The 27571-nt window shown below is 37.7% G+C and overlaps 3 protein-coding genes across 7 annotated transcripts in view; 2 read left to right on the top strand and 1 right to left on the bottom strand.

The window, feature by feature from the left end:
- The window catches only part of LOC149596178 (uncharacterized), a 32201-nt gene extending 30378 nt beyond the window's left edge, over nucleotides 1–1823 (top strand). The window contains exon 3 of the mRNA XM_089861539.1: nucleotides 1365–1823. Coding sequence (XP_089717665.1) covers nucleotides 1365–1771 — 407 coding nt within the window. The 3' untranslated portion in view covers nucleotides 1772–1823. The remainder of the gene's footprint in view (nucleotides 1–1364) is intronic.
- LOC149596176 (uncharacterized) lies at nucleotides 1505–25437 on the bottom strand. Of its 5 annotated transcripts, none has more exons than XR_016379447.1 (3): nucleotides 25330–25437; nucleotides 18371–18984; nucleotides 16860–17374 (listed from the first exon to the last, which is right to left on the bottom strand). XR_016379447.1 is itself a non-coding variant. In XM_089861536.1 (3 exons), the coding sequence occupies exon 1, from the start codon at nucleotides 20201–20203 to the stop codon at nucleotides 19505–19507; it is 699 nt and encodes a 232-aa protein (XP_089717662.1). In that variant the 3' UTR covers nucleotides 16860–17374; nucleotides 18201–18231; nucleotides 18371–19504. The 5 variants fall into 5 exon arrangements, 4 of the variants coding, with proteins under 4 accessions (XP_089717664.1, XP_089717662.1, XP_089717661.1 ...); XM_089861536.1 differs by lacking the exon at nucleotides 25330–25437 and adding an exon at nucleotides 18201–18231 and having other exon boundaries at nucleotides 18371–20203; XM_089861538.1 differs by lacking the exons at nucleotides 16860–17374; nucleotides 25330–25437 and adding an exon at nucleotides 1505–1639 and having other exon boundaries at nucleotides 18371–20203.
- LOC149596177 (uncharacterized) lies at nucleotides 14818–17419 on the top strand. Its single transcript, XM_089861540.1, has 2 exons — nucleotides 14818–15008; nucleotides 17179–17419. The coding sequence occupies exons 1-2, from the start codon at nucleotides 14946–14948 to the stop codon at nucleotides 17356–17358; spliced, it is 243 nt and encodes an 80-aa protein (XP_089717666.1). The 5' UTR covers nucleotides 14818–14945; the 3' UTR covers nucleotides 17359–17419.
- Nucleotides 25438–27571: the final 2134 nt, after the last annotated feature.

The following is a 27571-nucleotide window of genomic DNA, read 5'->3' as shown; positions in this document are numbered from 1 at the left end:
ACATGGAAATTTCTCTACATTGGTTCAGTTTAAGGAAATATATTACACACCTTCACAATTAGTGCCATTTTAGTGAGATTACCAAATAATGAAACCCTGTATACCTCATACGTAACCCTCCGTTTCCAACGTGGTTACGTTGAGAGAATCTGTGCAGATGTAAACATGGAAATTCCTCTACATTGGTTTAGTTTAAGGAAATATATCACACATCTTCACAATTAGTAGCATTTTAGTGAGATTAACAAATAATGAAACTCTGTATACCTCCTATATTTGTTGGTAGCAGAGAACGAAGCAGACTGCGTATTTTTGTAATACAGAGCTGGAAATTAGCTTTTTTATCTTTAAAGGGGAAAGACACTATAAAGTCTATATTTCATAGACAAACTAAAATACAACTTAAGCCTTGGCCGTAAAGAACGTTCAAAAACTTACTTTAAATGATATAAAAACCTCTGTTAACTGTAATTGTTTACCTGAATTACTTTTCAAGACGAAAATTCGACCTGATAACGATGTATTTCTTATTAAGAGTGCTACAGTTAATTAGAAAATACATATAAAGGTGCTCAAGCTCGGATGAAATACCAAAGTAATTTGTCAGCGTCTACTGCTAGATAGTCTGACCCAAAAGTAATTTTTGACGTACTTTCAGAATTAACTAAAATTAACATACTTAGAGTTAATTGATTTAAATTAAACTAGCCGATAGCACACCTTGAATGCTTAATTGTTAATTCAAGAGTATTCCGAAAAGTAACTTCGCTGTAGTTTTTCTGTTCGCGGTGGGGGTAAATCACGAAATTCGCCATGTTAATCTCCATAGGAAATTTAGAAAAAGCATGTGAATTTTGCTTTAACGTTACAAAAGGGTGTCAAGTCATATCTACAAGGGCCTACCGGCCCTCTAGAATAAAATGATGCACATGTTTCATGATTTAATATTTTACTTAAGTAATTTTGGTGAAAAAACGTGTGATTGGAAATTTTTTAAAGATTTGATGTTTTATAATCATGTCTTCGAAACTAAAAGTTTGAATATCTGTTGATCAGGCAATTTTATACACCTATCTTTTAAACTTTCCCGTCTTTGTCTACTATGACAGTTTTTTTAATTCATCTCGAGCCGAGATTTGAGAGATACTGTTAAAGGTCGTTGTAGAGAAAAATTTACAAATCATTTGAAACAAACAGCCACGGCCCAAAAAAATAGAACATCATTGCATCTTAAAGTATGGTGTTAACAAAAAACATTAACCTATTTAAAGCCTGGTTTCTACATAAAAATCTCTGAACTTGTCAATTTCCTCAAACTATAACAGTTATGCAATAATAATTATGTATTTGTACAAATATTTTAGCAATTGAGATTAAGAACGGAATATTTCATTGGAATCTGGAAGAGCCGGCAGCGTCTCTGAAGGACATCAATATCAAAGTGTCTCGTGGCTCGTTGGTGGCCGTAGTGGGTCCGGTGGGTTGTGGCAAATCTTCCCTCTTGTCCGCTCTGGTTTCCGAGATGGAGATGGTGAAGGGGGAGGTGAGAGTGGCTGGGAAAATGGGATACGTCACACAACAACCTTGGATCCAGAACACCTCACTTAGACAGAATATACTCTTTGTCGACGACATGGACCTGGAAAGATACAAAGACGTCATACGCGCATGCGCCCTCCAACCGGATCTGGACCAGTTACCCGCTGGTGACGAAACGGAGATCGGAGAAAGAGTACGTATCATTATGAAGTGTATTGGAAAACCAATATAAATACACCTTCGCTTGTACAGGATACAGACAATGGCGCACAGACAACCAGAAAGTGAAGAACATAAACCCTTTCCTGCCTTTAGCAACGGTATTCGTTTAAAATTAGAAGCAAGGGGGGGGACACAAATGGGTGGCTAGTGAGCCTCGTTTTCAACTACCAATCGAATCAGAGATATATTAGCTCATCGTTAATGTCACGTGACAAGCGGAAAGTAGTTCGTGATGGTAGCGGCTCCTGGGGATAGTTTGGAATACTATTGAAAAATCGTCTGCTGAACTAGGCTTAACGGTTGTTTTTCTTTCGGTTAAATCTTTGTGGAATTTCCCAATTTCTTTAAACTGAACTTTTATATTCTTTCCAAGACTTCGTTATTGTTTTTATTGAAATGCCTCGAAAGAACAGAGTGGAACAGTTAGCGCTTTCAGCGCAGAAGCCGAAAAACTGAAGTACCCAATATTATTTCTACGCTAAAGTTGGAAACAATGTTGATTTTAAAACAACAATGAATTTGGAATTATCCAAATCCTTATGGTGTATCAGTCCAGTTTGACACTTTAGTATTAAAATCCAATATTAGCGTGGGAGCTGAAATTTCCGGGTACAGCGATATCAGATCTCAAACCGAATCACTCGGTTCTGATGTAAATAGTGTTGAAAGTTTCACCTTTCAGTTTTCCGCTTTTATCAACTACGAAAACATCCTTATCGTATAGATTTCTGAAATTTTTGCTACATTCAATTCTGACATTCATTCTGACAAACTCTCCCGATTCCCGACGACCTAAATGACTAGATTACATTAGGCAGACGACATGAAAATAAGGAAATAAGTGAACTATATTTTCCAGCCAACTTACGCATGTACCTTGTGTAAAACTACGCGAATATAACTCTCCGTCTTTATCAATCAGGAAAAAGTCATCCTTTTCGTAGCTTTCAAAAATGTTTGCTAAATTCAAATCTGACATTTTGACAAATGTGCCGATTCCCGACTACCTAAATGACTAGATTATATTAAGCCTTGGAATTAAACTATAGCAGACGACATGAAAATAAAGAAGTAAGTGAACTATATTTTCGAGCCAACTTACGCATGTACCTTGTGTAAAACTACGCGAAAGTAACTCTCCGCATAAGACCAACTCTTCCCGTTGCTCTGTAAGGGGGACGGAAATCTTGAATCGACCATGGGGGAACTCATTTTTCACGTTGCGGGATATGCTTCTGGTTTTTCACTTTCTGGTTATCTATGCGCCTTTGATGTTGATAATCAAAATTACACTAAATGTCTATTATGAAAGCGTTAAATAAACAGAAAATGTAGAAATACTATAATTCCCAATTACTCCACAAAAATTTGAAACAAATGTTCCAACTACTCGATACTCGGCTCTCTACTCGATAAGGGAAAATTTCAATACTCGAGAGTCGACTCCAAACCAAAAATTAAGGCTCGCACAGCCCTATTTATTCACCTTATTGAGCGTTACATCGTTCTAAAAAAGAACAATTAAACAGTTTTGAGAGACTTAACTAATATTGACGTTTGAAATAAAGCATACGCCTGTTGGTTCGCCCTACTCAAATAGGTAGCATCAAAGACGCATAGATATCGAGAAAGTGAAGAACTAGAAGCCTAATCTGCAACGGGAAAAATGAGTTCCCCCATAGTCGATTCAAGATTTCTGTCCCCCTTACAGAGCAACGGGAAGAGTTAGACTTTCGCGCAGTTTTACACAAGGTACATGCGTCAGTTGGCTGGAAAATATAGTTCACTTATTTCCTTATTTTCATGTCGTCTGCTATAGTTTAATACCAAGGAATAATGTAATCTAGTCATTTAGGTCGTCGGAAATCGGGACAGTTTGTCAGAATGAATGTCAGATTTGAATGTAGCAAAAACTTCAGAAATCTAGGATAAGGATGGCGTTTTCGTAATTGATAAAGACGGAAAACTGAAAGGTGAAACTTTTCTGTTTGAGTTTCAACACTATTTACATCAGAACCGAGATATTCGGTTTGAGATCAGATATAGCTGTACCCGGAAATTTCAGCTCCCACGCTAATATTGGATTTTAATACTAAAGTGTCAAACTGGACTGATACATCATTAGGATTTGGATAATTCCAAATTCATTGTTAATTGCAAATCAACATTTTGGCCAACTTTAGCGTAGAAATAATATTGGGTACTTCAGTTTTTCGGCTTCTGCGCTGAAAGCGCTAACTGTTCCACTCTTCTTTCGAGGCATTTCGATAAAAACAATAACGAAGTCTTGGAAAGAATATAAAAGTTCAGTTTAAAGAAATTGGGAAATTGGGAAATTCCACAAAGATTTAACCGAAAGAAAAACAACCGTTAAGCCTAGTTCAGCAGACGATTTTTCAATAGTATTCCCCACTATCCCCAGGAGCCATACCATCGCATACTATTTTCCGCTTGTCACGTGACATTAACGATGAGCTAATCTATCTCTGATTCGATTGGTAGTTGAAAACGAGGCTCACTAGCCACCCATTTGTGCCCCCCTTGCTTCTATTTTTACACGAATACCGTTGCAAAAGGCAGGAAAGGGTTAATGTTCTTCTTTTTCTGGTTATCTATGCGCCTTTGATATTAGTACAGTTTTTTGACTTATAAACTGATAATTAACAACTTAAATAACAATATAAAGAGCGCTAAGCCTAATCAACGTTTTTGGTAGCAATTAATAACAAGGACCAAGCATAAGACAACTAAAATAAAAAAAGTGTTAATAGTTCAAGGACTTTAAGTTGATTCCAGAATAACCAAGCCAATGATCTTCAATTTCAAAAACCATGCTAGTAACTGAGGGAAAAATAACTAACAAGCGTTATTTTGTTAGTCCACTAGTATTTCTATGCTTGTATTAAGCTAAACCAGGGATCCATGCAATTTTAGAAGCAGGGATAGAGAACGGTTAGCCTATACTTCAGTCCGACTTGTAGCCCAGTATAGAGCCCCTCCCTTCAATACGGAACAAAAATTTTCAATTATCTCATTGGCTCTCCTAAACTACGTTTTAATGAAGTTCCTGATAAGGACGGCAAAACATGCGTAGTTTTTAAACTATGTCGCTAAGATCCGCCTCTTCTTTCATACCATCGTCCCGGGAAAGGGTTCGTGGACGGGCGCAAAAAATACCCTCTGCTTTTAAAATTTCATGAATCACTGACTAAACTTAGTAGTAAACGTAAATATAACATGAAATACAGTAAGATTATTCCTTTTTATTCGCAACGTTCCGGTAGCCCATAGTAGGAGAATGGTTTGTTACGGTGATATTTTATTGGGTTAAGGTTGGGTCAATTCAGGTTCGGTTGTGTTCGGTTGGGTGTGGAAGTGGTAGGATCACTGATTTTCCAATACATTTTATTTTCATTCAGGTCCTTGCATATTAAAAGCGGGCCTTTTCCAAAGTCCGCCCCTACTAATTGGGGTTCGCCATATACAAGATGACGAACCTTTCTCAAGGAACAATCATATTACAATGCGAAATTAGTCCCACTAGTCTTAGAAGTATATCCGATGGTATATTATGGTATTTTTGACAATCAGTAGAATCTGCTGAACTGTACGAAGTATAATATCTTTCAAGGTTAAGTAACGACGCCGTGGAGAGTGTGAATATATTTTATAGAGAACAACCCAACCAAGTTAACAAGTAATTTAAAGAATTAAGACACTTTGCTAATTATTATCGGACATTTATTCTTAATTATTAATATGGTACGGATAAATACATATATATGTTTTCATTTTTAGATTCATTAAGCGATTAATATTTAATAATTTTGCCGTTTGCTTTTACAATCTGTTGCATTCTCTGTGACATTGAAGAAAACAGATTGTTCATGTAATCGGGCCGCTCACCAGCCTCTTCCATGCCGCCTGGATGATGGTGAAAAGTTTGTTAAAAGACCATAAAATTCCATCGGATATACTGCTAAAACTAGTGGGACTTTAGTATAATACTAATTTCGCATTGTAAATATGAGTGTTCATTGAGAAAGGTTCGTCATCTTGTTTATGGCGAACCCCAGTTAGCTTAATCAAAAGTGAATAGGCTACTACGTACAGAAAGTGTAAAAATTGAAGTCTGTAGCACCTTTTCCTGTGGTTTTATAGAAAACTTTTGAGCAGAGGACGCGTAAAAGATAGTCAAGCCAGATTGGTGGTATTTGAACTTCCCTCCATTTAGAGCAGCCAATTACATCACCGAAAGTAGAGTGGGATATACGCGCCGAGGATTGAGAGGTTAACTAACACGCAGCGCCTCTAGCGGACTGAATTGAAAACTCTTGGCGGGAACTTCGGGAAGTTCGCGAATGGTAGATAGGCAGTATCAGGGATAGATAGACTTTTTTAAGACGGAATGGGTAACAGGGTTATTCGGGTGCGCGTCCTAGTCCACGACCCCCTTACCCGTGACGGACGGGTATGAAAGAAGAGGCGGGTCTTATTTTCGTTATGGCGTTGTATGTATATCCGGGTCAAATAAACGTCGTCTGCCCCTTCGTCTGCCAAGTTGGAATGGGCTCGGATTGTAGTTTTTGAAATAACATTGTTTAAAAATGGAAGTTACACAGCAGTATAAAATGGCAAGCACTACAATTATAAAATACGTCGCATTTTTAGCATTAGAAGGTTTTCAAAATTATTTTAGGGATTCTACTCGTCTAAAAGTCTAAAATCTAATAAAAACTAAACACATTTTTAAAGTAAGAGGTATTTGTAAACCAAACGAAGTTAATACCGCAGTCTCTGGAAAGTGTAACAGGGAAACTTCTGTAACTAAGCAAGTTTTTGATATTACCATCTATTTAAGTGTTCAAATTAGTAAGTTAATTAAATTAACTTGCAAGTGCTTCCAGACAGACACATTTTTGAGGTTAACTGTACCTATATACATCTCGTATATAGTCTAAAAACTTACTTTTTCTCTCTAAGCGCGTTAATTCATTCATTTCTTTTAATACAATGAATTCTAGAACTTCGAAAATGGGTAAAATTTCACCCCTTCTGGGCAATTTCAGTAATAATTCCTACAAGTAACTACACAACAACCCTATGGCTTCATTTAAAGGCGCGGTAATTTTCCCGCCAATTTGTTCTTCTAAAATCCGCTAGAGGGCGAACGCTTCGGCTCGCTCGGCGCGTATAGACCAAGTGGGGAAATGTAAAACTGGAAGTTTTACTTCCAACAGCAACAGGTAGATGGCAAAAAAAATCTACTCTTTGGCGCGAAATTTAAAATTCTTAGTTATAGATCATTGGTGTTGCTGTAGATAATGTTAGTTCAAATCTCAATGAAAAGGTGAATATTTGTGTTATTATATGTATATTTCGTACCATGTACACATTATTTATTACTAAACAAGAAAGGATTTACATTTATTATTATTAATCCTGACGTTATGAAAAATGGTTTAAATTATTGGTAGACCGAGCTATGATGCCTTGATTGGAAAATACCTGCACTTGCGTCTTTGCAAGTTCATGTCTTTTTTCAATGAAAGATTAACAGTTTTCTAATAGCTATTTTGTTTGAAGGATCATTTTTCTGTGAATTTTTGCAGTTAATTCCAGGATGAGGAGAGTAGTCTTTGTAAAGAGCTAGCGGCTCTTGGAGTCAATTTAGCTCCCAAAAATGTAAATAATCACGATAATGAAACAGACTGAATGTATGTTAAACTTGTTTTGTTATGGTCTTAACTTTGCATTAATTTCGCCCAAGCAAAGTATGTTTAACCATAAGCGCCGCACTTTACAAAGACGTCTCTCCTCATCCTAGAATTAACCTTAATAAATCACAAAAACAACCCAGATTGCAAACAAGCAAGACACAAAATTGTTATACATTTGCGCTGTTCATTCTTTTATTCATCTCAGACATAGATAGTGTGAATGCATCAGTCGGTTTTGGGGCTAGTAATAAACAATGAGTATGTTGTGTTTGAAACATGGCGAGAAATATATTTTAAAATCTATATAATACCACGAATATTTACCTTTTTATTAAGATTTGAACTAACATAATCTCTAGCAACACCAATTATCTATAACTAAGCATTTTAAATTTCGCGCCAAAGGATAGATTTTCCGGCCATCTACATGTTGCTGTTGGAAGTAAAACATCCAGTGGTTACCGCGCATGTCAATGGGCGGGGCTTTACCTTTCCCCACTCGGTATATATCCCACTTTAATAGTCACGTGTACCAAGAACTATAACTTCAAGAGATAGGGATACAAAGGTAAAAGTGATTCGCCGCCGCGTTACTGTGGTTTTCCGCTAAGGCTTACCTTTAAGAGAGCGAGAGAAATAACACGTTTCATAACAACGCGGAATTCCTTCAATTTCTGTATGTAGTAATTTATTCACTTTTGGTTGAATGCAATGAACACAACCACTTTCTCAAATGTAGGCACCATTTTCTGACCCATGCTGCTTTGAATGTGGGTATTGTACTTTTCAGTAAACCTTTATTTCCGCCAAGCGGTTTTCAATGGGTGACATATTGAGGGAATTGGTTGGGCATTGAATTTTTAGATGGTTCTCTCCGAAATGGGCTGTTTTCAACCAAACGTTCGTGCAGACTTAAGTTGAAACTGACTACAATCTAGATTGAAATCTCTCTTCACCTCCTGGCATTTGTGAATCATAGTGGAACAGAATGCCGCACGCGTAGCCATATCTTCACCGGAGGAAGATTTGAAGTTTCATTCCACAATTGTTGACTAATGTATTTGTGCAAAATTAAATAGTATTAGAGGGTATAAGAATATGACTTGATGCATTGATTCCGTGGTGGACGTGTATTCAGAACATTACAGTTAACATCATTGTCCCTTTACTGGATTGTCATTCGGTTATTTGGACGAGCTATGTATAACTGTTCACCTTCTCTTTAAAATAATCCAATGAATCAAAAGCCCCTAATTAGCAGTTGGAAATAGGAAATGGCGACAGTAAAAAAAACGCTCAGTAAAAACTATATTGAAACAACAATATTAGATAGGTTTTTTATCAATTGTATCAGATCAATAATTTGCGGCTTATTGTTGAAACAAGGTGTCGCGAGAGAGATAATTTTTAATTGCGGCGACTGCACACGCTTTCCGTAAGGTTTATTATATTAAGTTGGCACCTTTTCCTAAAGACTGTTCCTATAAAGCTGGCTCCTTTCCCTCAAAACTGGTCGATAAATCATGGAAACTCTATTCTAAGCTAGCAAAGGACGAGTAATGACATTATTGACACAAAAAGTTTATAAAAGCAGAGTAACGAAATTGATCTAGGTTAGAGACGGATGGTTTTGAATAATTAATTAAATCATCAACGAAAGCTATAGTGGGATACACTTAAAGCTTATTTAAGGAAATGTTGGCTGCAAAGCATAGGCCTAAGCGATAACATTTTATAATTCTTAAAATGCTTACACTCCCTTCTTGTTTTTACCTTCCTACTGGCATGAAAAGAAATCTTACAAAATCATAATATTTTCTATTTTACAAAATATTATATGATAATATGATGTTTCGGCGTTACGATTCTTTTAGTAGTTGTGTAGCTATAAAGATCTGTTTCATTTCGAAATTCAAAGACCATCTTTTGATATTAATATCAAACCAAAATGTTACCTCTCCGAGTCAAGAGGTCTACCACTACAAACTTATTTACCTAGACATGGAATTATTTCTCTTTTTTCCTTGAAGTAAAAATTTACGAATTATTGAGGCAGTATTCCAAGCATAGCGAACATACAGTAAAGCAGACGACATTTTACATCCAGTAGGGAAAAGTCTTGTACACATGGAAATCAGTCAATGAGGAAAAGAACAGGAAATGAAGTGTATAAATTTTTTGAGAGATATAACCTTTATGTGTTTGTAAAGGCCCAATTGTCTACGCTTCAGCTGTTTACCCTATATACTCATAGCTACATTCACAACTGGTTTGCAGTGTAAACACTATCGTCTCGTCTCACCTCAACAATATTCTTAGTTTGCCAACATGAGTGTTAACGTTAAATAACACCTAGGCTGATTTGCAGGCCTGTGCGAGTACTCGATCAAAGGCGAGTACTCGATCGAATCTCGAGTCGAGTACTCGACTCGAGACTTGAAAATCAAAATTTTAGGACTTGAGAATAATTTCGAGTCCTCAAAAATCCTCACTACTGGACTCGAGGAGGACTCGAACTGAGGCTGAACACCATATCAAGTCCAAAAATATTTACGATCGATAAAGAATTTATTCTTCTATCGTCTCTTGCCAGCACGCACAAATCAACATTACATAGAGGCCTAGCTTTCCCGTGCTGACAACCGAAGCTGCAACAAAGTATATATCGAATAAGCTGCCTTCGGAGATAGGGAGTTGCCTACCCTCTAGCGTGAAAACAAATTTCCTCACGCTCATCCTTTATCCATGTATTTCGCCTGAACTCGGTGACTCGGAATTTGAAGTAGAGCGCGGTATCTAGTGGGGTTTTACTGATTTAGATTTTAGAGAAGACAGATGATTGGACGTCAGCTAGAACATGTTTTTTTACTTTTTATATCCAAGCTGTGATATTTGAACAAATGAAGAGTAAAAAATAAAAGATATGAAAATATTTAGCCTTGATTTTGACATGAAATAATTTATTAGGACTCGACTGGGACTTGATATAATTTATCAGGACTCGACACTGGACTTGAGACGTAGTTTTGTAGCTGAATTTAGGACTCGAGGACTCGATACCAGTTAAAGGACTCGACTCGAGATTCTATAAGACCATTTTTAGGACTCGAGACTCGACTCGAAGCCCAAAAAACTGGACTCGCACAGGCCTACTGATTTGTCAATGCGCACCATAAAAAGAATGAAAATTCCGTACCTACTACTCGTTTACCATTAGCATTTCACTGATCTAATTGCCACCATGATCTTCTCTTCTATTATAAAATCTAAACCTGATTATTTAATCGTGTGTTTAATTTTCGGCTCACTCTAAACCGTTAATGTCTCTTCATTACAGACACGAAAATTGAAACCCATAGTTTACTACACCACGGGCCTCAATTATTTACTCTTTATTTCACTAGGCCTATTACGGTAAATACTTGATTTAACCGACAGAGTACAAGCCTTAGCGTTCTTCTTGCAATCACTAAAGCAATGATTATTCTATATACAGATGTAGTATAGCTTAAGTAATATATAAACAGCCATTTCAAATAATAATATTAAAAAATGTCCTTGGAATATCAAAATGAAAGAGAGCTTTCAAGCTACAAAACTACTAAAGGCATCGTAATTACGAAAAATATGTCCACATATTCACTTTTATCAGAGGATGGTGGTGGTAGACGTACATTGGAGTAATAGCCATTGTAAGTGGAACACAAATTTCCGGGAACTGTAAATGCGGTGCGGAAATTGAGATTAGATTTCTCAGGCCTGTGTGAGTACTCGATCAAAGGCGAGTACTCGATCGAGTCTCGAGTCGAGACTTGAAAATCAAAATTTTAGGACTTGAGAATAATTTCGAGTCCTCAAAAATCCTCACTACTGGACTCGAGGAGGACTCGAACTGAGGCTGAACACCATATCAAGTCCAAAAATATTTACGATCGATAAAGAATTTATTCTTCTATCGTCTCTTGCCAGCACGCACAAATCAACATTACATAGAGGCCTAGCTTTCCCGTGCTGACAACCGAAGCTGCAACAAAGTATATATCGAATAAGCTGCCTTCGGAGATAGGGAGTTGCCTACCCTCTAGCGTGAAAACAAATTTCCTTACGCTCATCCTTTATCCATGTATTTCGCCTGAACTCGGTGACTCGGAATTTGAAGTAGAGCGCGGTATCTAGTGGGGTTTTACTGATTTAGATTTTAGAGAAGACAGATGATTGGACGTCAGCTAGAACATGTTTTTTTACTTTTTATATCCAAGCTGTGATATTTGAACAAATGAAGAGTAAAAAATAAAAGATATGAAAATATTTAGCCTTGATTTTGACATGAAATAATTTATTAGGACTCGACCGGGACTTGATATCATTTATCAGGACTCGACACTGGACTTGAGACGTAGTTTTGTAGCTGAATTTAGGACTCGAGGACTCGATACCAGTTAAAGTACTCGACTCGAGATTCTATAAGACCATTTTTAGGACTCGAGACTCGACTCGAAGCCCAAAAAACTGGACTCGCACATGCCTAAGATTTCCTCCGATTTGGCAACTGCGAACGCGGTCCCCTGGGGTGTAACAACAGACAGACAGACAGACAGACACACACAGACACGTCGAAATTAGAGCCTCTCCGTGACATACGTCACTCGGAGGGGTAAAAATGCGTTGTTATACTTGATCTAGGTAATATAATAATTGAATTATAGTACTGAAAACGCCGATTCCAATACTGACTATCTTTGAGGAGGCCCTAACGGTTCAGGGAGAGCCTAAAGTTAAATAGACATATAAATAAATAATATTAGGTCCTTAAAAGAAGAGTAGACCCATCTAATCATCATCAACGCTTAAGGCAATAGTTTGAACTATTCAGTCCCGGTTTATTCTCCTCTATAAGTGATGTAATTATTGGTTGGAAGCGTCGTCTGCTTTACAGTATTTTCTCTTAGAAAGCGGGGAGTGATATTTCCTTAGTTTTAACCTCGTGTCACCCAAGGATCAGTGTGCTGAAAGTAGTTCCAAGAAATAAAAACAGAACAGAATTAAAAAAAATCTAATATTCTATTGTTAATTATAGAACAATGAGTCATGACCACAATTAGTTTGCCGTGGTTACAGGTCTTATCGGCCGAGCTACCATTTTTTTGTTGCATGTTCTCGTTTTGGAGAAATGTTAACAATCATGCTATATGACTAAGGTGTAACGAAAGGACCCCTCGAGTTGTCAATGGAACTCTTAATTACGGTAGAATATTCAGAAAATTTAGTAGGTAGATAGCCCTATTCTCGACTCGGAGAGGTTGACTTTGGTTTCCCAACTTGTTCGGATACATATTCGGATCACATTTTATCTCGTTAAAAGAACGTGTATAAATTCCAAGTCATTTTTCAATTTCAAAAAAGTGTTCAAACACAAAGAAAACGAAATTGTAAATTTTATAAAAAAGAACATCAATCCTTGATAAGTAAAAGCCCCGATGACGATAGTCACGAATGATAATATGCAGAGTAATAGCTAATCGAAAGCCGTTCTCGGCTGCTCTATTTCTTTAAAACCAGTTCTCAGAACTGCCAACGGATGCTTTCATTGAACGTGTCCTAATTTACTTAATATTGTAGGGCATTAACTTGAGTGGTGGTCAAAAACAAAGGCTAAACGTAGCCAGAGCAATTTATCGCAATGACGATGTCTATCTCATGGATGACCCTTTGGGTGCGGTTGACTCACACGTCGCCAAACATCTCTTCAACGAAGTGATCGGACCAAAAGGATTGCTTAAAAACAAAGTAAGGGACGTTTATGAATTTAAAGTGGACAGCTCGGAAAGTAACTTAAATTGATAACGAAGAAGAACAACAAGTTTTTATTGATTGAGGGTGCTAAAATATGCATAAAACATTAGAATCGCTCACCAAAATTTTCTACTTTTTTGTGATATATTTTTCAAAGTTGGGATTTTAGGTCGCTAAGCCATACTCTATTTAAGAAAAACGGTTGAAGATGGAATCTAACAAAAAAGATTTATCCGCAACTTATCAGGAGCAGCTTAAATTACTCGGATTCATTAGTTTCTCTGGTCATTGATGAAAAAAACCTCAAGCTAGGTTCCCACTTGATCGAAAATGACCACCGAAAACTTTAGCGCTGCGTCAAAAAAGTGAGTTTTAAGCAGGCCTTCGACGGCAAGATTTTAGTTCGGTTCACACATACGACCGAATTCAGACCAAAAAGGGCGGTCGACCGGTAGTCACGTGGCACGAGTTGGAATTGGGACTCGGAGTCAGAAGAACTTAAGCCTTGGCCTTTGTTTTTCTCTTGATGGTATGTTAATTAAGGAGCTTACTTCTACCGAATGAAGGTCAGAGATTCAAATCTAAGGTTTTTTACATACCAACGCGGCAATAGCGACTCGTGATCAAATCCGATTAGGGAATTCTGACTCAAAAGTTCATAGCATGCAAATGTGGCAATGGCGACTGGCGAGTTGAAAAAAACCTCAAAGCGGCGATAAAAAAACTCCCCTATTATGACGTCAATAGAAGCTTCATCCCGAAACGAATTCTGATTGGTTATGAAAATAATTTTACGGCGGCCTCTGCGTCAAAAATAGAAGACCGATTCTGTCCGACCGAAATCGCGTTCTGCTGAATATGTTTTACCTCAGAGGTACTTACGCAGTGTTTACGTCATGTTTTCGGTCAAGTCGGAACTAAGCTTAACAGGGATAAATCACGGCGGTAAAATATTTGTTCTAAACGCAACCTCGCGGCCGAAATTATATAAGAACCGGAAACATTCAATTTACCGATTCAAGGGGTCAAGTCGGTTGGTGTTTCGTCTGGTTTTTGTACCCACTTCGTAGCTTTGAAATGATGAATGAAAATCACCATAAAAGTAAATAAAATGTTTTCCGCATATACCTATGAAGTGTTGGGTATCCCGCTAATGGAACATTTGCAAAATCATATTTTATCTGGTATTACAAGAATATTAATTTTATAAATTCTTAAATTTGTAATTTGTGTGCCAAGGCTTAACTGATTTCGTCTATTTACTTGATAAAACCGTTGAAAACGTACTTTTGAATAATAAATGCCTGAATATAAGGAACATATTGACTATCTCAAAATCAATGTATGCAAGTTACCAATCATACGAAAATTCTCAAACGACTAAAGTTAACGGAATCGACATTTTTAAATTAAAGTTCCCGAGGTTACCACGAGATGGCAAAGTTTCTATAAATATACTTCCGAATTTGAATCGGTAAATGAGCTAAAAAAATAAAATCCAAATCAAATCTGGCAGCCTTGTTGGTAACAAACGTGTTTCCCTCTTTGTAATGTAGAGTCTACTAGTTTGATTTACCCCTGTTAGTTTTTTTTCATCGATGCTCTGGTCAAGGATTTGCCCGCTTAAACACTCGTTAAACTTAATTTCAGCGTTATTATGAGAATAAATTTATGAAATCATACTATATCGGGATTAAAACGTGTTTCCTGGCGATATCCAACACTATTCTAAAGGTAAAACAACTTTTATGGCGTTTTTAGAGCTTCTTAAGTACTGCTACTCGCTAACCCTTGGCCCTTGTTCAAAGAATTTGAATTTTGAACACAACAAGGCTTTGCGAATTGCAGTACTTTAGAAGCTCCCCTAAAAGGTCTTAAAAGGCCATAAAAGTGGTTTTACCTCTCCGACATTACACTGGAAGCATGCGTCTGTCTGTGTAACAATGCTCTTGTGTCCGTGAGCGTGTTCGCTGTCCGAAAATTGGAGCAAAAGACGTGTTCCCTAAATCTGTTCAAGTTCAAGGTTCACAGAAACTTGGAAATTCTATATCGCAGTATGTCAGTTATCCCATTTAAGTTCTATTCACACTTTTATCCACTCCTTCATCAGGATCATCCATTGCACATCAATTAGTACGCATTGGGGCAATTCTTAAAGTCATGAAAATGGCATACGCTAAGAATCAAACTTAAATATAACCTATGTTTCAAGTTATTTAAAAAAAGTTTCTTATATCAATTTAGCAAGATTTATGGCAAATTACTGACGATAAAAATAAATAATATCAATGATATTTATTCAACAATTTAAGGAAAACCTTGTTCTTCGGAACGACGCCCGTCAAGGTTATGAAGGCGGGAAATGAAGTTTGCGTGCGAAGTCGTAACACTACACGCATCGCTCCCTCTAGAAGGGGGGCTTGAAAAAAAGCTAGGGTTAATGTTAATGTTGAAGGGGGTGACGCGTCGCCACGTCGAGCACCGATACCAAACTTCTTGGTCAAGCAGTAGACTAGTTGTCGGCGTTTGGACAAGATAATCCACAGAACTTTGGTAAATCAGTTATTCATGAATAATAATCAGATAATTATTCGTGATTACATTGCATTAATCATAGTTTTCCCGTGGATAATTTCAAATTATGAATAAAGATAAAACAAACAGATAATAACCTATCCAAATGCCGACCACTAAGACCCCGGCACCAGCTCCAGAGTCCGTCTTTGAGCCGTCCGTGAACAAGACGGTCTCCCCCCCTCAATTCCAAGGGCTGGGGTGGTCTCCCAATCAGCGCGACTAGGAAAGTGCACGCTGAAGGGCTTGTCGAAATGATATGATACAACAGACTTATCTGAGACCATCGCAAGTGATGGCTCGAGACTGCTGTGCTCACTGAAGAGCTTAGTGTTACTGAAGTCCCAGTGCTTGGGCTTCCAACAGCCGTGGTTGTTGAGCCTACAGGCTCCCATAATAGCTTCCTCCTCAATAAAGAGGTGAAGAGGAAGCATATTGAGAAGGGTTAGAAACGCTCCTATCTCTAAAACCATCTATGAACAAGAAGTCGTAGACGAGTCAGTAGAGTGTCAGGCTGACCATCCGAAGGTCCCGGGTTCGTTTTCCGGTGGTGGTGGAATTTATAAATCGTTGGTTAAATATTTAATGCCGACAAAGCTAGCCCCACCTAATGCTAGTTATACCAAGTAATATTTAAAAATAACGAACAAAACATCATCTCCTTCTCCTACACACCAGGTCAAACTAATGCAATGTGACTAAAAAGATCGGAAATATGTTTCGGCATTTCGATTCTTGTAGTAGTTGTGTAACTACGAAGCTTCGCTTCATTCCAATATTCAAAGAGCATCGTTTGGTATTAATAATTCAAATGGGATGTTTCCGATTTAATTCAGCTTTACAACATTTACATTTAGTCTTAACTTGGATGCAACGGAATTGTATGCTTATTTAAATACTATCGTTCATGTCATGTCTTTCCTGACTGGATGGAAAATTAAAGACTCCCAAGCCAAGATTAATGCAAGTTAAGTTTTCGCTGTTTTGTGTCGTCTGTGAAGAGAGCAAAGGTTCAGAGTGAGCCGCAAGTTTAATAACTACAATAAAAACTGTGGTTGCTAAGAGCCCTCAAATTAAGTTGGACACAAAACCATTTAGTCTATTAAGTGCTGAAATCGTAAATGAAGTACAAACTAAGTTATTCTTTTCTTTTTTTACCGGTTCAATCCATACCCCCATATATGTGTAGAGGCATTTAGATTGATTTACGGAGATGATTTTTTCCCGCTTTTGTCCGAAAAAAAAGAAGCAAATTCTTCGTGTGATTAAAAGTGTTTATACAAGTATAGTTTCTTTGTTGCACGTCTATTAACTTTTAAATGTTTTACAGACGAGAATTTTGGTGACGCACAATTTAAGCTTCATTCGAGAAGTGGACGAGATCTTCTTCATGAACAACGGACGAATCATGGCGAGAGGATCGTATGACGAAATCATGAGCCATCAGGGATTGGCTAAAGATTATTTCGCTCAACACTTAATTGGTGACGATAACGCAAAACTTTCGTGAGTATGAATAAACTGAACTAGTAAAACGCCGAGAAAATAATTGATTTTAGGAATTACCCAAAAACCACAAGGGTAGGATTGCACTTTATCTAACTAACTCAACTAACAGCGGTTTCTGACTAATTAGACAATGGAGAGTTCGAAAAAATAGTCAAAAATTATTGGTCCGCCGCAAGTATTTTTAAAAAAATTTAAAATTGCATGTAATTACCGTAACCCCCGAGAATTCAAAAAAAACCTAACTCAGTCGTCTGCAGCCGAGCTTGATCTTACCAAATGGACTCGCGACGAAAATAGTGTTATAACTTATGCTAGATTTTACTAAGAAATGAAAAATCTACAAAAATTATCAAATTTATGCTAATAATATTTGAAAAGGTGGTTTTTAATTGAGTTCTAAATGAAGTAAGCATCATAATTTCGGAAAAGGTGGATTTTAGTTGAGAAAAAATTTCAGAAAAGGTGGATTTTAGTTGAGAAAAAATTTCAGAAAAGGTGGATTTTAGTTGAGAAAAAATTTCAGAAAAGGTGGATTTTAGTTGAGAAACAATTTCAGAAAAGGTGGATTTTAGTTGAGAAAAAATTTCAGAAAAGGTGGATTTTAGTTGAGAAAAAATTTCAGAAAAGGTGGATTTTAGTTGAGAAAAAATTTCAGAAAAGGTGGATTTTAGTAGAGAAATATTTTCAGAAAAGGTGGATTTTAGTTGAGAAAAAATTTCAGAAAAGGTGGATTTTAGTTGAGAAAAAATTTCAGAAAAGGTGGATATTTTTTTCGAACTGCCCATGGTCTAATTTGTCAGAAACCGATGTTAGTTGAGTTAGTTAGATAGAGTGCAATCCTACCGGAACGGGTGTGTCAAGACCCATTGTAAAGCTGCAGATTTTATTAGGCATAATATATTGTGGAAAACAACGGTAAATAAAAACGGTATTTAATATTGTAACCCTCCGTAGAATAATTTAACTAAGGGAGAAAGCTCCCGAGGGCCATAAAAAGAATAAAGACAACTTACTTTAATATCCAAAATAAGAAGACAATTCTTCTTTAGTTTATTAACGAAAAACAACAAAGGGATAACGATCCCGTAACCCAACTTGGATTATACAAAATAACTCCGTCTTAAAAGACTAAAGTCTTTTAAGACGGAGTTATTTTGTATAATCAGAAAAAGGAGAGAACTAGTCTCTTCAACCGTCAACAGTAAACTGATAACAAAACTCTAACTTATTCTAAATTACAACTGTGGAAGGGGGAGTGGCTTGTGACATGGAGACTAGATATGCCCTGCCAGAACCAAGGAGTGGAAACTCCATAGATTCTGGCAGCCATGTTACATCCCCCCTCTTTAGGAACTTGTTTATAATACAAAAATATAGAATAGAAAAAAAAATTCAGTTTAGGGTTACCCCGAGGAACCCTTAAAATCATTAGCAGGGGTATAGGAAATTTTTAAGTTCGTTCACAAAATGTTTATCACAGAAAAATGATTTTATCTTCATTGGTGATACATGAGCTTCTGTTCAATCTTTATACCCGAAGGGCTTCCCTTTCACCGTGATATTAGGCTCTCCTTACGGAGGATCAAAGTATATGGGTATGGTATGCTTGACTTCCTCCTTTGGTCATCTAAAATTAGATATATTAGTAATTTCTTTTTGTTGCTTGGGAAATAAATTCCCAAGGGAAAACAGAGATGGGCTTTCGGGTAAAACAGAAATGTTCCCTTGTTAAGTTCGTGACGTTATTATTATTAAGGTAAACTTGAACCTCGTAAGGTGACCTTAATCTTTTATCATCAGGAGTCGATAGTAGATATCAACTTCATTACCTCCGGGCTGAACCGTCGCCCTCTTACATACCTCTCGTCGCCATCCCAACTTAAAAGGTTCGAAATAAATGTCGGATAATGTAGCCCTATTTAGACGAGGAGTTCTCATTGATTCCGACAACGTGGTCGACGAACTGTCAGACACACGCTGTGAATGGGATTTCGATTGAGGTATCTGTTCAGGAGTAGATATGTCCTCCGAAGGAGCAGAATTCGGTTCAGGAGGTACTATTTCTTCCGAAAAACCAGAAGAAGGAGAATGGTGTAACGCAGGTTCCGATATGGACTTTTCAGAAGACGTTGATTTGTCCTCCGGCGTTACAATTTCTTCTGTAAAACTGGATGTTGGTGTATGTAGCTTAGTTTCCACGACTGATTCATGATCAGACGGGAAGCCTCCCCTGCCGCAGAAGGCGGACTATCGTTAGAGGGATGATCGAGCTGAAAAGCCCTCATATCATGATAGGTAAAAAGGAGGAGAGGAGGATCTTCAAAAAGGGCCATGCCCGGTTCACTATCAGAATCTGTAGATTGATGTGAATCATCTTGAACTGCAGGAGGGATCGGTTGATCCGCTGCTTGATCTTCTAGAGTAGTTGATGACGAGGTTTGAAGGACATCTGGGATAGCAGGAATGATTGGTTGATCGACTTCCTGGCCGTCCTGGGGTGACGGTGAGATAGAAGATGATGATGATTCAGATGACGTGGTTGAGGAAGTCTCCGTAAGATGGTGGGCCGCGGTACCACCGTTCGTTGAGGGACTAGACTCAGGATCATCTGCAACGTTCGATTGAGAAGTGGGGGCATTTTTGGCGTTATCGAAGACAGCTACATTAGTCCAGTAGAGTTTCAGATGCTCTAGGTTAACTTTCCCTATATTCTGCCCTGAGTTAGCATCTTCTAACTCGTAGACTACGGGAGAATGTTTTGCTACTATTTTAAAGGGACCTGCCCATTTAGGACTAAGCTTTTTCATAAGCTGACCTGTCGTACTTGATAAAGGATGTGTTTCCATCCATACTAATGTTCCTACCTCAAACTCTAGAGGGTCATGGCGGAGGTCATAGTATTTTTTCTGGTGTGCTTTAGCTAACTTAGACAATTCATTACTGAATGCTAATTGTTCCTTAAGAACCTTCAAAGCCTTACTACGACTAGGGTCATCATTGTCCTGAATGGGTTCTTCAATGTCTAAATCCCAAGGGAGACGTGGCTCCCGCCCTAAATTCAAAAAGAAAGGCGATCTGCCCGTGGTTTCATGGGGTGCGGAATTGATAGCAAATTGAAGAAGGTCAAGGGATTCATCCCATCTATCATGGTGATTCCCTACATAAAACGATATTAACTCGCCTATTACTCTATTAACTCTTTAGGTGGGATTTCCCTTAGGTGTATAGGGGGTGGTAAACTTTGGGTTTTATTTTAAAAGCTCTCTGCACGTCTGCAGCCAAAGTTTCGAAGTAAATTGTACCCCTCTATCACTAAGAATAGATTTAGGAGCTCCCCACCTAGTAATAATAGACTTGAAAGCCTGAACACAAGTCTTGGCAGTAATAGTTTTTAGTGGAATCATTTCCACGAATTTAGTCATATAATCAACAAAAACTATTAAATATTTATAGTGGTGTCTACTTGAAGGGAAAGGTCCCATAATATCGACACTGATTTGGTCCCAAGGACTTTTTATTTCTGAGGGTTGCATTAGCCCCGGCTTTTTTCTATTCCTAGCCTTAAATTGTTGGCATAAAGTGCATGCTCTAACATAGTCTTGGACATCACTAACTATGGTTGGCCACCAATATCTATAAGTTACTTTGCTAAGGGTCTTATCTTTGCCCCTATGAGCTGATAGTGGGTGGTCGTGTAATAACCGCATGGCTTCTAGCCTTAAACGAGGCGGTAAATAAATTTCCTCAGGATGGTTCCTGTAAGGTCTTCTATAAAGAAGATCGTTTTTCATTTCGAACATTTTATGCCTAACAGGGTTAGGTCCTTGCAAGGAATTAATAATAGGGGAAGCAAATGGGTCTTCCCTTTGAGACTTTCTTACGTCTTCTATGGTAAAGACTGAATATAAAGCTCTAGGACCTGGAGGACGTATCCGACCTTCAACAGAATCACTGGAGGAAGTTGAATTCATACTACTGGTAGTACTGGTACTACTACTAGTTGGATCCTGGTTACTAGTAGAATTAGAAGTAGAGGAGCTAAAGTTAATACTTAAAACGTTTATCGGGGCCCTCGACAAAGCGTCTGCTACTACGTTTTCTACTCCTTTTTTATGCTTGATTGTAAAGTCAAATGTTTGAAGGTACATTGCCCATTTAACTAGACGAGAATTTGGTTCCCTGATATTAAACAACCACTGTAAAGCCTGATGGTCAGTGAGGACAGTGAATTTACGACCTTCTAGAAAGGGCCTAAATTTCTTAACCGCCCAACAAATTGCTAAACACTGTTTCTCGCTAGTGGAGTACCTAGTTTCCGCGTCTTTAAGACCTGTGCTAGCGTAAGCTATGGGAACTTCGACATTATCTTGTATTTGGGAAAGAAGGGCACCTAACCCTGCATCACTAGCATCAGTAGTTAAGATGCACGGGGAATCCCTTCTAAAGGAAGCTAAGGGATGAGCCTTACAAATTGCTTCCTTAATTTTTTCGAGCGCCTGTTGCTGTTCGATACCCCAAATAAATTTTTGATCCTTTCTTTTAAGTCTATTAATAGGAGCTACTATTTGAGAATAGTGGCTAATAAACCTATTATGCCAACCTGCCATCCCTAAAAATCTCTGGACTTCCTTAATGTTTTTAGGAGGCGGAAATTTCTGAATGGCTTCTATCTCAGAAGGATCTATATGCACTCCTGTTTCATTAACTATGTGACCGAATATGGTAGCTTCTTTTTGGGCGAAACGACATTTTTTTAACTGTAGGGTGAGACCCGCTTCCTTTAATCTATTTAGGACATATTCTAAACACGTTAAGTGTTGATCCCAATCTTCGCTAAGCGAGATTAAATCATCTAAATAATCGATTAATTGGAAGTAATCGGCATCTCTAAAGATTTCGTCGATTAAACGCTGAAAGGAGCTAGGGGCGTTACATAGCCCAAAAGGGAGTACATTAAATTCGTACTTTCCCATATGAGTCACGAAAGCAGTTTTTTCTCTGCTTTTAGGGTGCATTTCCACTTGCCAATACCCTGATTTAAGGTCAAGTGTTGTAATGTACTTTGGTCTTCCAACTCTAGCTAACATATCCTCTATATTGGGCAAGGGATAAGGGTCCTTAATGGTAACTTGATTTAGTTTTCTGTAATCAATACAAAACCTATAGGGTTTACCCCGTTTCGTCTGATCAACTAAAACTACGGGCGAAGCCCAAGGAGATACTGAGGGTCTAATGATTCCGTCATCTAACATTTCCCTTACATGTTGTTCAATTATTTTCCTTTTCTGGTCATTAACACGATAAGGTTGAGATTTGATGGGCGGACTATTACCCGTATGAATCTCATGGAAGATTAGTCCTGTTCTTCCTACTTTATCAGAAAACAACTCAGGAAATTTTAATAAAAGGGTTTCTAATTGATGACGTTGTTCATCAGAAATAGGGGCTGCGGAAACTGCGTCCCTAATATTATCTACAATCTCCTTATCTATTGGATCCTTTTCAGAAGGAATTGAAAAAGGGATCTTTAAGTTACCCACTAAACATTGTGAAGATTCAAAGTCTAATTTGACCCTATTTTCTTCAAGAAAATCTTGACCCAATATAAAGTCACTATTTAGGGAAGGAACTATGTAGAATTTAAATTTGAATTGTTTCTCACTTTCATTTGATTTGAGAGTAAACTCTAATTCGTGAGAACCTTTTGTAAACGTATAACGGCCGTCGCCCCAAACTACACAATCTAGTTGTTCATCTTCAGGTAATTCTGAAGAATTTCTATGTTTACAATTTTTTTGCCATTGATCTAGACTGACAAAAGAGGCATCGGCCCCGCTATCTAATTTAGCGTGAACTGTCGCGTGTTCAAAAGTAACGGGAATAGTAACCCTTTTATAAACTGAACCCTTCCGGACGGATTCAATCCTCAAGGGAAACGCGACACGCTTCTTGTTAGGGGAATTTATTGGGCACCGGGAGAGGGACCACGAGGGACCTCTCCCGTCTGGGCTTCCCCCGACTTGATAATCTTTGTGTTTGGACAATCGGGTGCAAGATGACCTGGTTCTTGACAACTAAAACAAGTGATAGAACGAGTAGATGGGTAAGACAAGGCCATTTGACGACCAGGGGACTTAGATCTCTGGTTATAATATCTATTATAAGATCGTTGACCTCTATTTGAAGTGTTTTGAGCTCTAGCTTGCGATCTAGAGTCTAAGGGTTTCAAGGGATATTCCCATTTAGGAGAAGTAGGAGGATTACAAGGGCTTTGACAATGCCCGGGGGAACACTGACCATGGGCTGAGCCCTTATTAGCTGGGCAAGAAGACTCAGCTTTAACCTTAGGTTTAGGGGGTGACTTCCTCTTTTCCCTTTCCTCAGCATTCTTTCTCCTAACTTCAATATCCTTTTCTATGGTTTTACAGGAATTACTTAACTGTTCCATAGTGGTAAATTGTAAGAAAAGGAGGGGAGTTCTAAGTTCATCTTTCAAATTGCTCTTAATTATAGGAACTAACTCCTTTTCGGAAAGAGGATGGGTCATCCCTAAATTCAACTTCATAACTTCCCCGAAGAAATCCTCTACCGACTCTTTATCTTTCTGACTTCTATGGTTTATCTCTATCTTAAGCTTAGAGTCAGCTTCGGAGTTTCTAAACTGAACTTTAAAGTGTCTCTTAAACATCTTCCAAGCTAAATGAGGATGGGAAGGTTTTAAACTACACATTTCGTCATATTGACGGACTAAATCCCTGTACCAATACAAGGCATGCCCTAGTAAAAGGAGAGGCAATGCAGCTAACCTTTCTTCATTTGATAGCTTGTGAAATTTAGCATACCCCTCAAAAGCAGCTAAAAATTCTGTAGCATTATCGCTAGACGATCCCATAAAAGCTAACCTTTCTGGCGGTTCAATAGGGACTTTTCCCGTCTGAGGAGTTGAACCTCTATTTATTAACGTGGGTAGATCCCTAACTAACTTATCCAAACTAGTTGCTATAGCTTTATGTATTGCTACATTTTGGTTAGAATTATCTGCCAACGTTTGGAGTAAGGGTAATATAAAGGCTTTTAATTCCTCGTCGGGAGTGTCTGGTCCCAATTTAGGGATTCTTCGAGATGGAGAAATTTGGGTTCCGATAGTTCTAGCTCTTGGATTAGGTAGTGTATTAGCAAAACTTACTTTAGACTTATCTTTTTTGGACGTTGATTTGGGAGAATCAAGGGAATCAATCCCAGTTTGAGGAGGGAAATTAGAGGGAGTTGAACTTCCCTTAGGGGCAGAAATACTCTTATGAGGGAATAGTTGGTAGGGAGAGAATTCCGGTTCTGAAGAGGCTGCAGTCCTCTTTCTTGAATCTTCTTCGTCTTTCTCTTCCTCAATACGAAGTTTCCGGTTAAGTTCCTCCAATGGATCATCTGTTTCTGGCGGTGCTAGCGTGTCGCCATCGTCTTCCGTAGACGTAAACAGATCTTCTTTTGATCGCTCTTCCCTTTTCTTTAGTATTGAATCATCCTCCTCATCCTCAGATGTTCGAGGCGATCTCCATTGTTTATTGTTGTCCGAATAGTAAGCCATTATCGATTTAATTAAGTTCAGTTTTACAATAATCAAACCACAAGTTAAATTTACAAAAATATACAAGTAAGCTATCTAAATTCAGTAGTTTTATTTACAAAGATAATGTTAATTTTTCTTAATTTAATTAATTTAATTGTGATTAGTTTAGATTAAAATAATTCAATTATCTTTAATAATTTACCATTGTGGAAGCCGAGGCTTAGCACCACGTGGGGGGCGGATATACCGACAATGATAAACAGTTTGTATACGGGACTGACCAAGGCTTAAGGCCTAGTCGTATCGGTCGGGTCCCTGTTCGGGCGCCAATTTATGTAACCCTCCGTAGAATAATTTAACTAAGGGAGAAAGCTCCCGAGGGCCATAAAAAGAATAAAGACAACTTACTTTAATATCCAAAATAAGAAGACAATTCTTCTTTAGTTTATTAACGAAAAACAACAAAGGGATAACGATCCCGTAACCCAACTTGGATTATACAAAATAACTCCGTCTTAAAAGACTAAAGTCTTTTAAGACGGAGTTATTTTTTATAATCAGAAAAAGGAGAGAACTAGTCTCTTCAACCGTCAACAGTAAACTGATAACAAAACTCTAACTTATTCTATATTACAACTGTGGAAGGCAGGGCCGTATTCACAATTTTTTGGGCCCTAGGCAAGGGCTTAGTTACGGGCCCCCAGCCTCCCACCAGACCACAATTTAAGTGAATCTAAGAGACATACTATAATTGACTTAACATTTAACACCATATTTAAATTTCTTTTTAACTCTATAGCTAAATTTCTTTCTTTTTACTCAAGAAATTTATCAATTATCTCTTCATAGTCTACAGAGAATATAGACTGCCGTATACGCCAGTTCACTCATGGTTCACTGGCGTATACGGTAGTCTGGTGGAGGGGGGTCATTACTTCCCCCTTTTCGTTCTTCTCTCTAGGCGGTGGTGCGCCAGAGGGAAAATATGGTTGGGGGGGGGGGGGTTTGATGACGTCACGTATCACGTGATGTTGTTGGCGGGAAATTTGAATTTATAGGGGTATTATTTCGGTGTATTTTTAGGATATTGTGTCTATTTAAGATATAATTTACGGGTAATTCTATAGGTTCATTAGGCCCTTTCTATACCAACCCTGCCGGTAATGTTATTCTTTGTTTGTATGCATGCTTATGTTATTGTTATCCTAAAGAACTAGTTTTAATTGAGATAAGGTTTACATTGCAAAATACATTTACAAATTAAGCTACGACGCGGTTCTAGGTGTACTCATGTTTTGTATTGTTATTATTAGATGTATCTTTAGGATTTTGTGTACATTAAGGATATGATTTATTGGTAATTCTATAGGTTCAGTAGACCCTTTCTACACCCCACCACCCAGCCTGTAATGCTATTCTCTGTATGATTTTGAGGTCTCCATGGATGCTTATGTCATACTAAAGAACTAGTTTTAATTGAGATATGGTTTACATTGCAAAAGGTACCAATTAAGCTACGATGCGTTTCTAGGTGTACTCATGTTTTGTATTGTTATTATTAGGTGTATCTTTAGGATAGTGTGTACATTTAGGATATGATTTTTATAGGTTCAGTAGACCCTTTCTACACCCCACCACCCAGCCTGTAATGCTATTCTCTGTATGATTTTGAGGTCTCCATGGATGCTTATGTCAATGTCATACTAAAGAACTAGTTTTAATTGAGATATGGTTTACATTGCAAAAGGTACCAATTAAGCTACGATGCGTTTCTAGGTGTACTCATGTTTTGTATTGTTATTATTAGGTGTATCTTTAGGATAGTGTGTACATTTAGGATATGATTTTTATAGGTTCAGTAGGCCCTTTCTACACCATCCTGTAATGCTATTCTCTGTATGATTTTGAGGTCTCCATGTATGTTTATGTTTCTCTTATATTAAAGAACCAGTTTTAATTGAGATAAGGTCTACGTAGTTTATTGAAAAGGGTTAAAATTAAGCTACGATGATGTTCTAGGTGTACTCCTTTTGTGTATTGGTTATTAAGCGAGTTACTGGGTTAGAACAATAGTACATTTTAGTATCAAAAAAGAAGAAACACGGCAGTTTTTACACAACTTGGTAGCTGGTAATTAGTTAAAATGAACAAATATTACTAAAAAAAACTCAGAACATAAGGATTACATTAGTTTTAATACGATTTGGTAGTTGAAGAGTAGTGAAAATGCTGATCCAAACAAAAGTATACTCGAATATAGCTTGACTGTTTCGTATATTTTCTATTTAGCACACATTTTAAGTGACATTTTAACCAAAAAAGAATTACATATACCGTAACACATGATTTGTTACAAACCTTGTCAACAACCTATCTTTCCAGAGTTCGGAAGTGAAATGACTCTCTATAGTTTACAAAATTCCCTTTTGGACACCCAACAGGTATATATTATATGACATTAAGGGGGAGGATGAGGTAGAACTTGATTCATAACAAAAGAATTTATCCCCATCTGTTTCTATTTATACGTAAACACGTTCAAACGTGTCTAAAGGGCTTCGGGGGGGTGGCAGTGCCACTAGATTCCTTGCATTGCTATCAATGTAATTTATTTTTCATTAATTGGACCACCCACCAGGTTTTATTAAAG

Source organism: Phalangium opilio, unplaced genomic scaffold (assembly GCF_054372755.1).
Source record: "Phalangium opilio isolate 3A_F unplaced genomic scaffold, DU_Popi_V2 ptg000390l_1, whole genome shotgun sequence".
NCBI classification, from domain to species: domain Eukaryota; kingdom Metazoa; phylum Arthropoda; class Arachnida; order Opiliones; family Phalangiidae; genus Phalangium; species Phalangium opilio.
The sequence above is the reverse complement of the archived record's forward strand: the minus strand, read 5'-3'. Positions and strand labels throughout refer to the sequence as shown.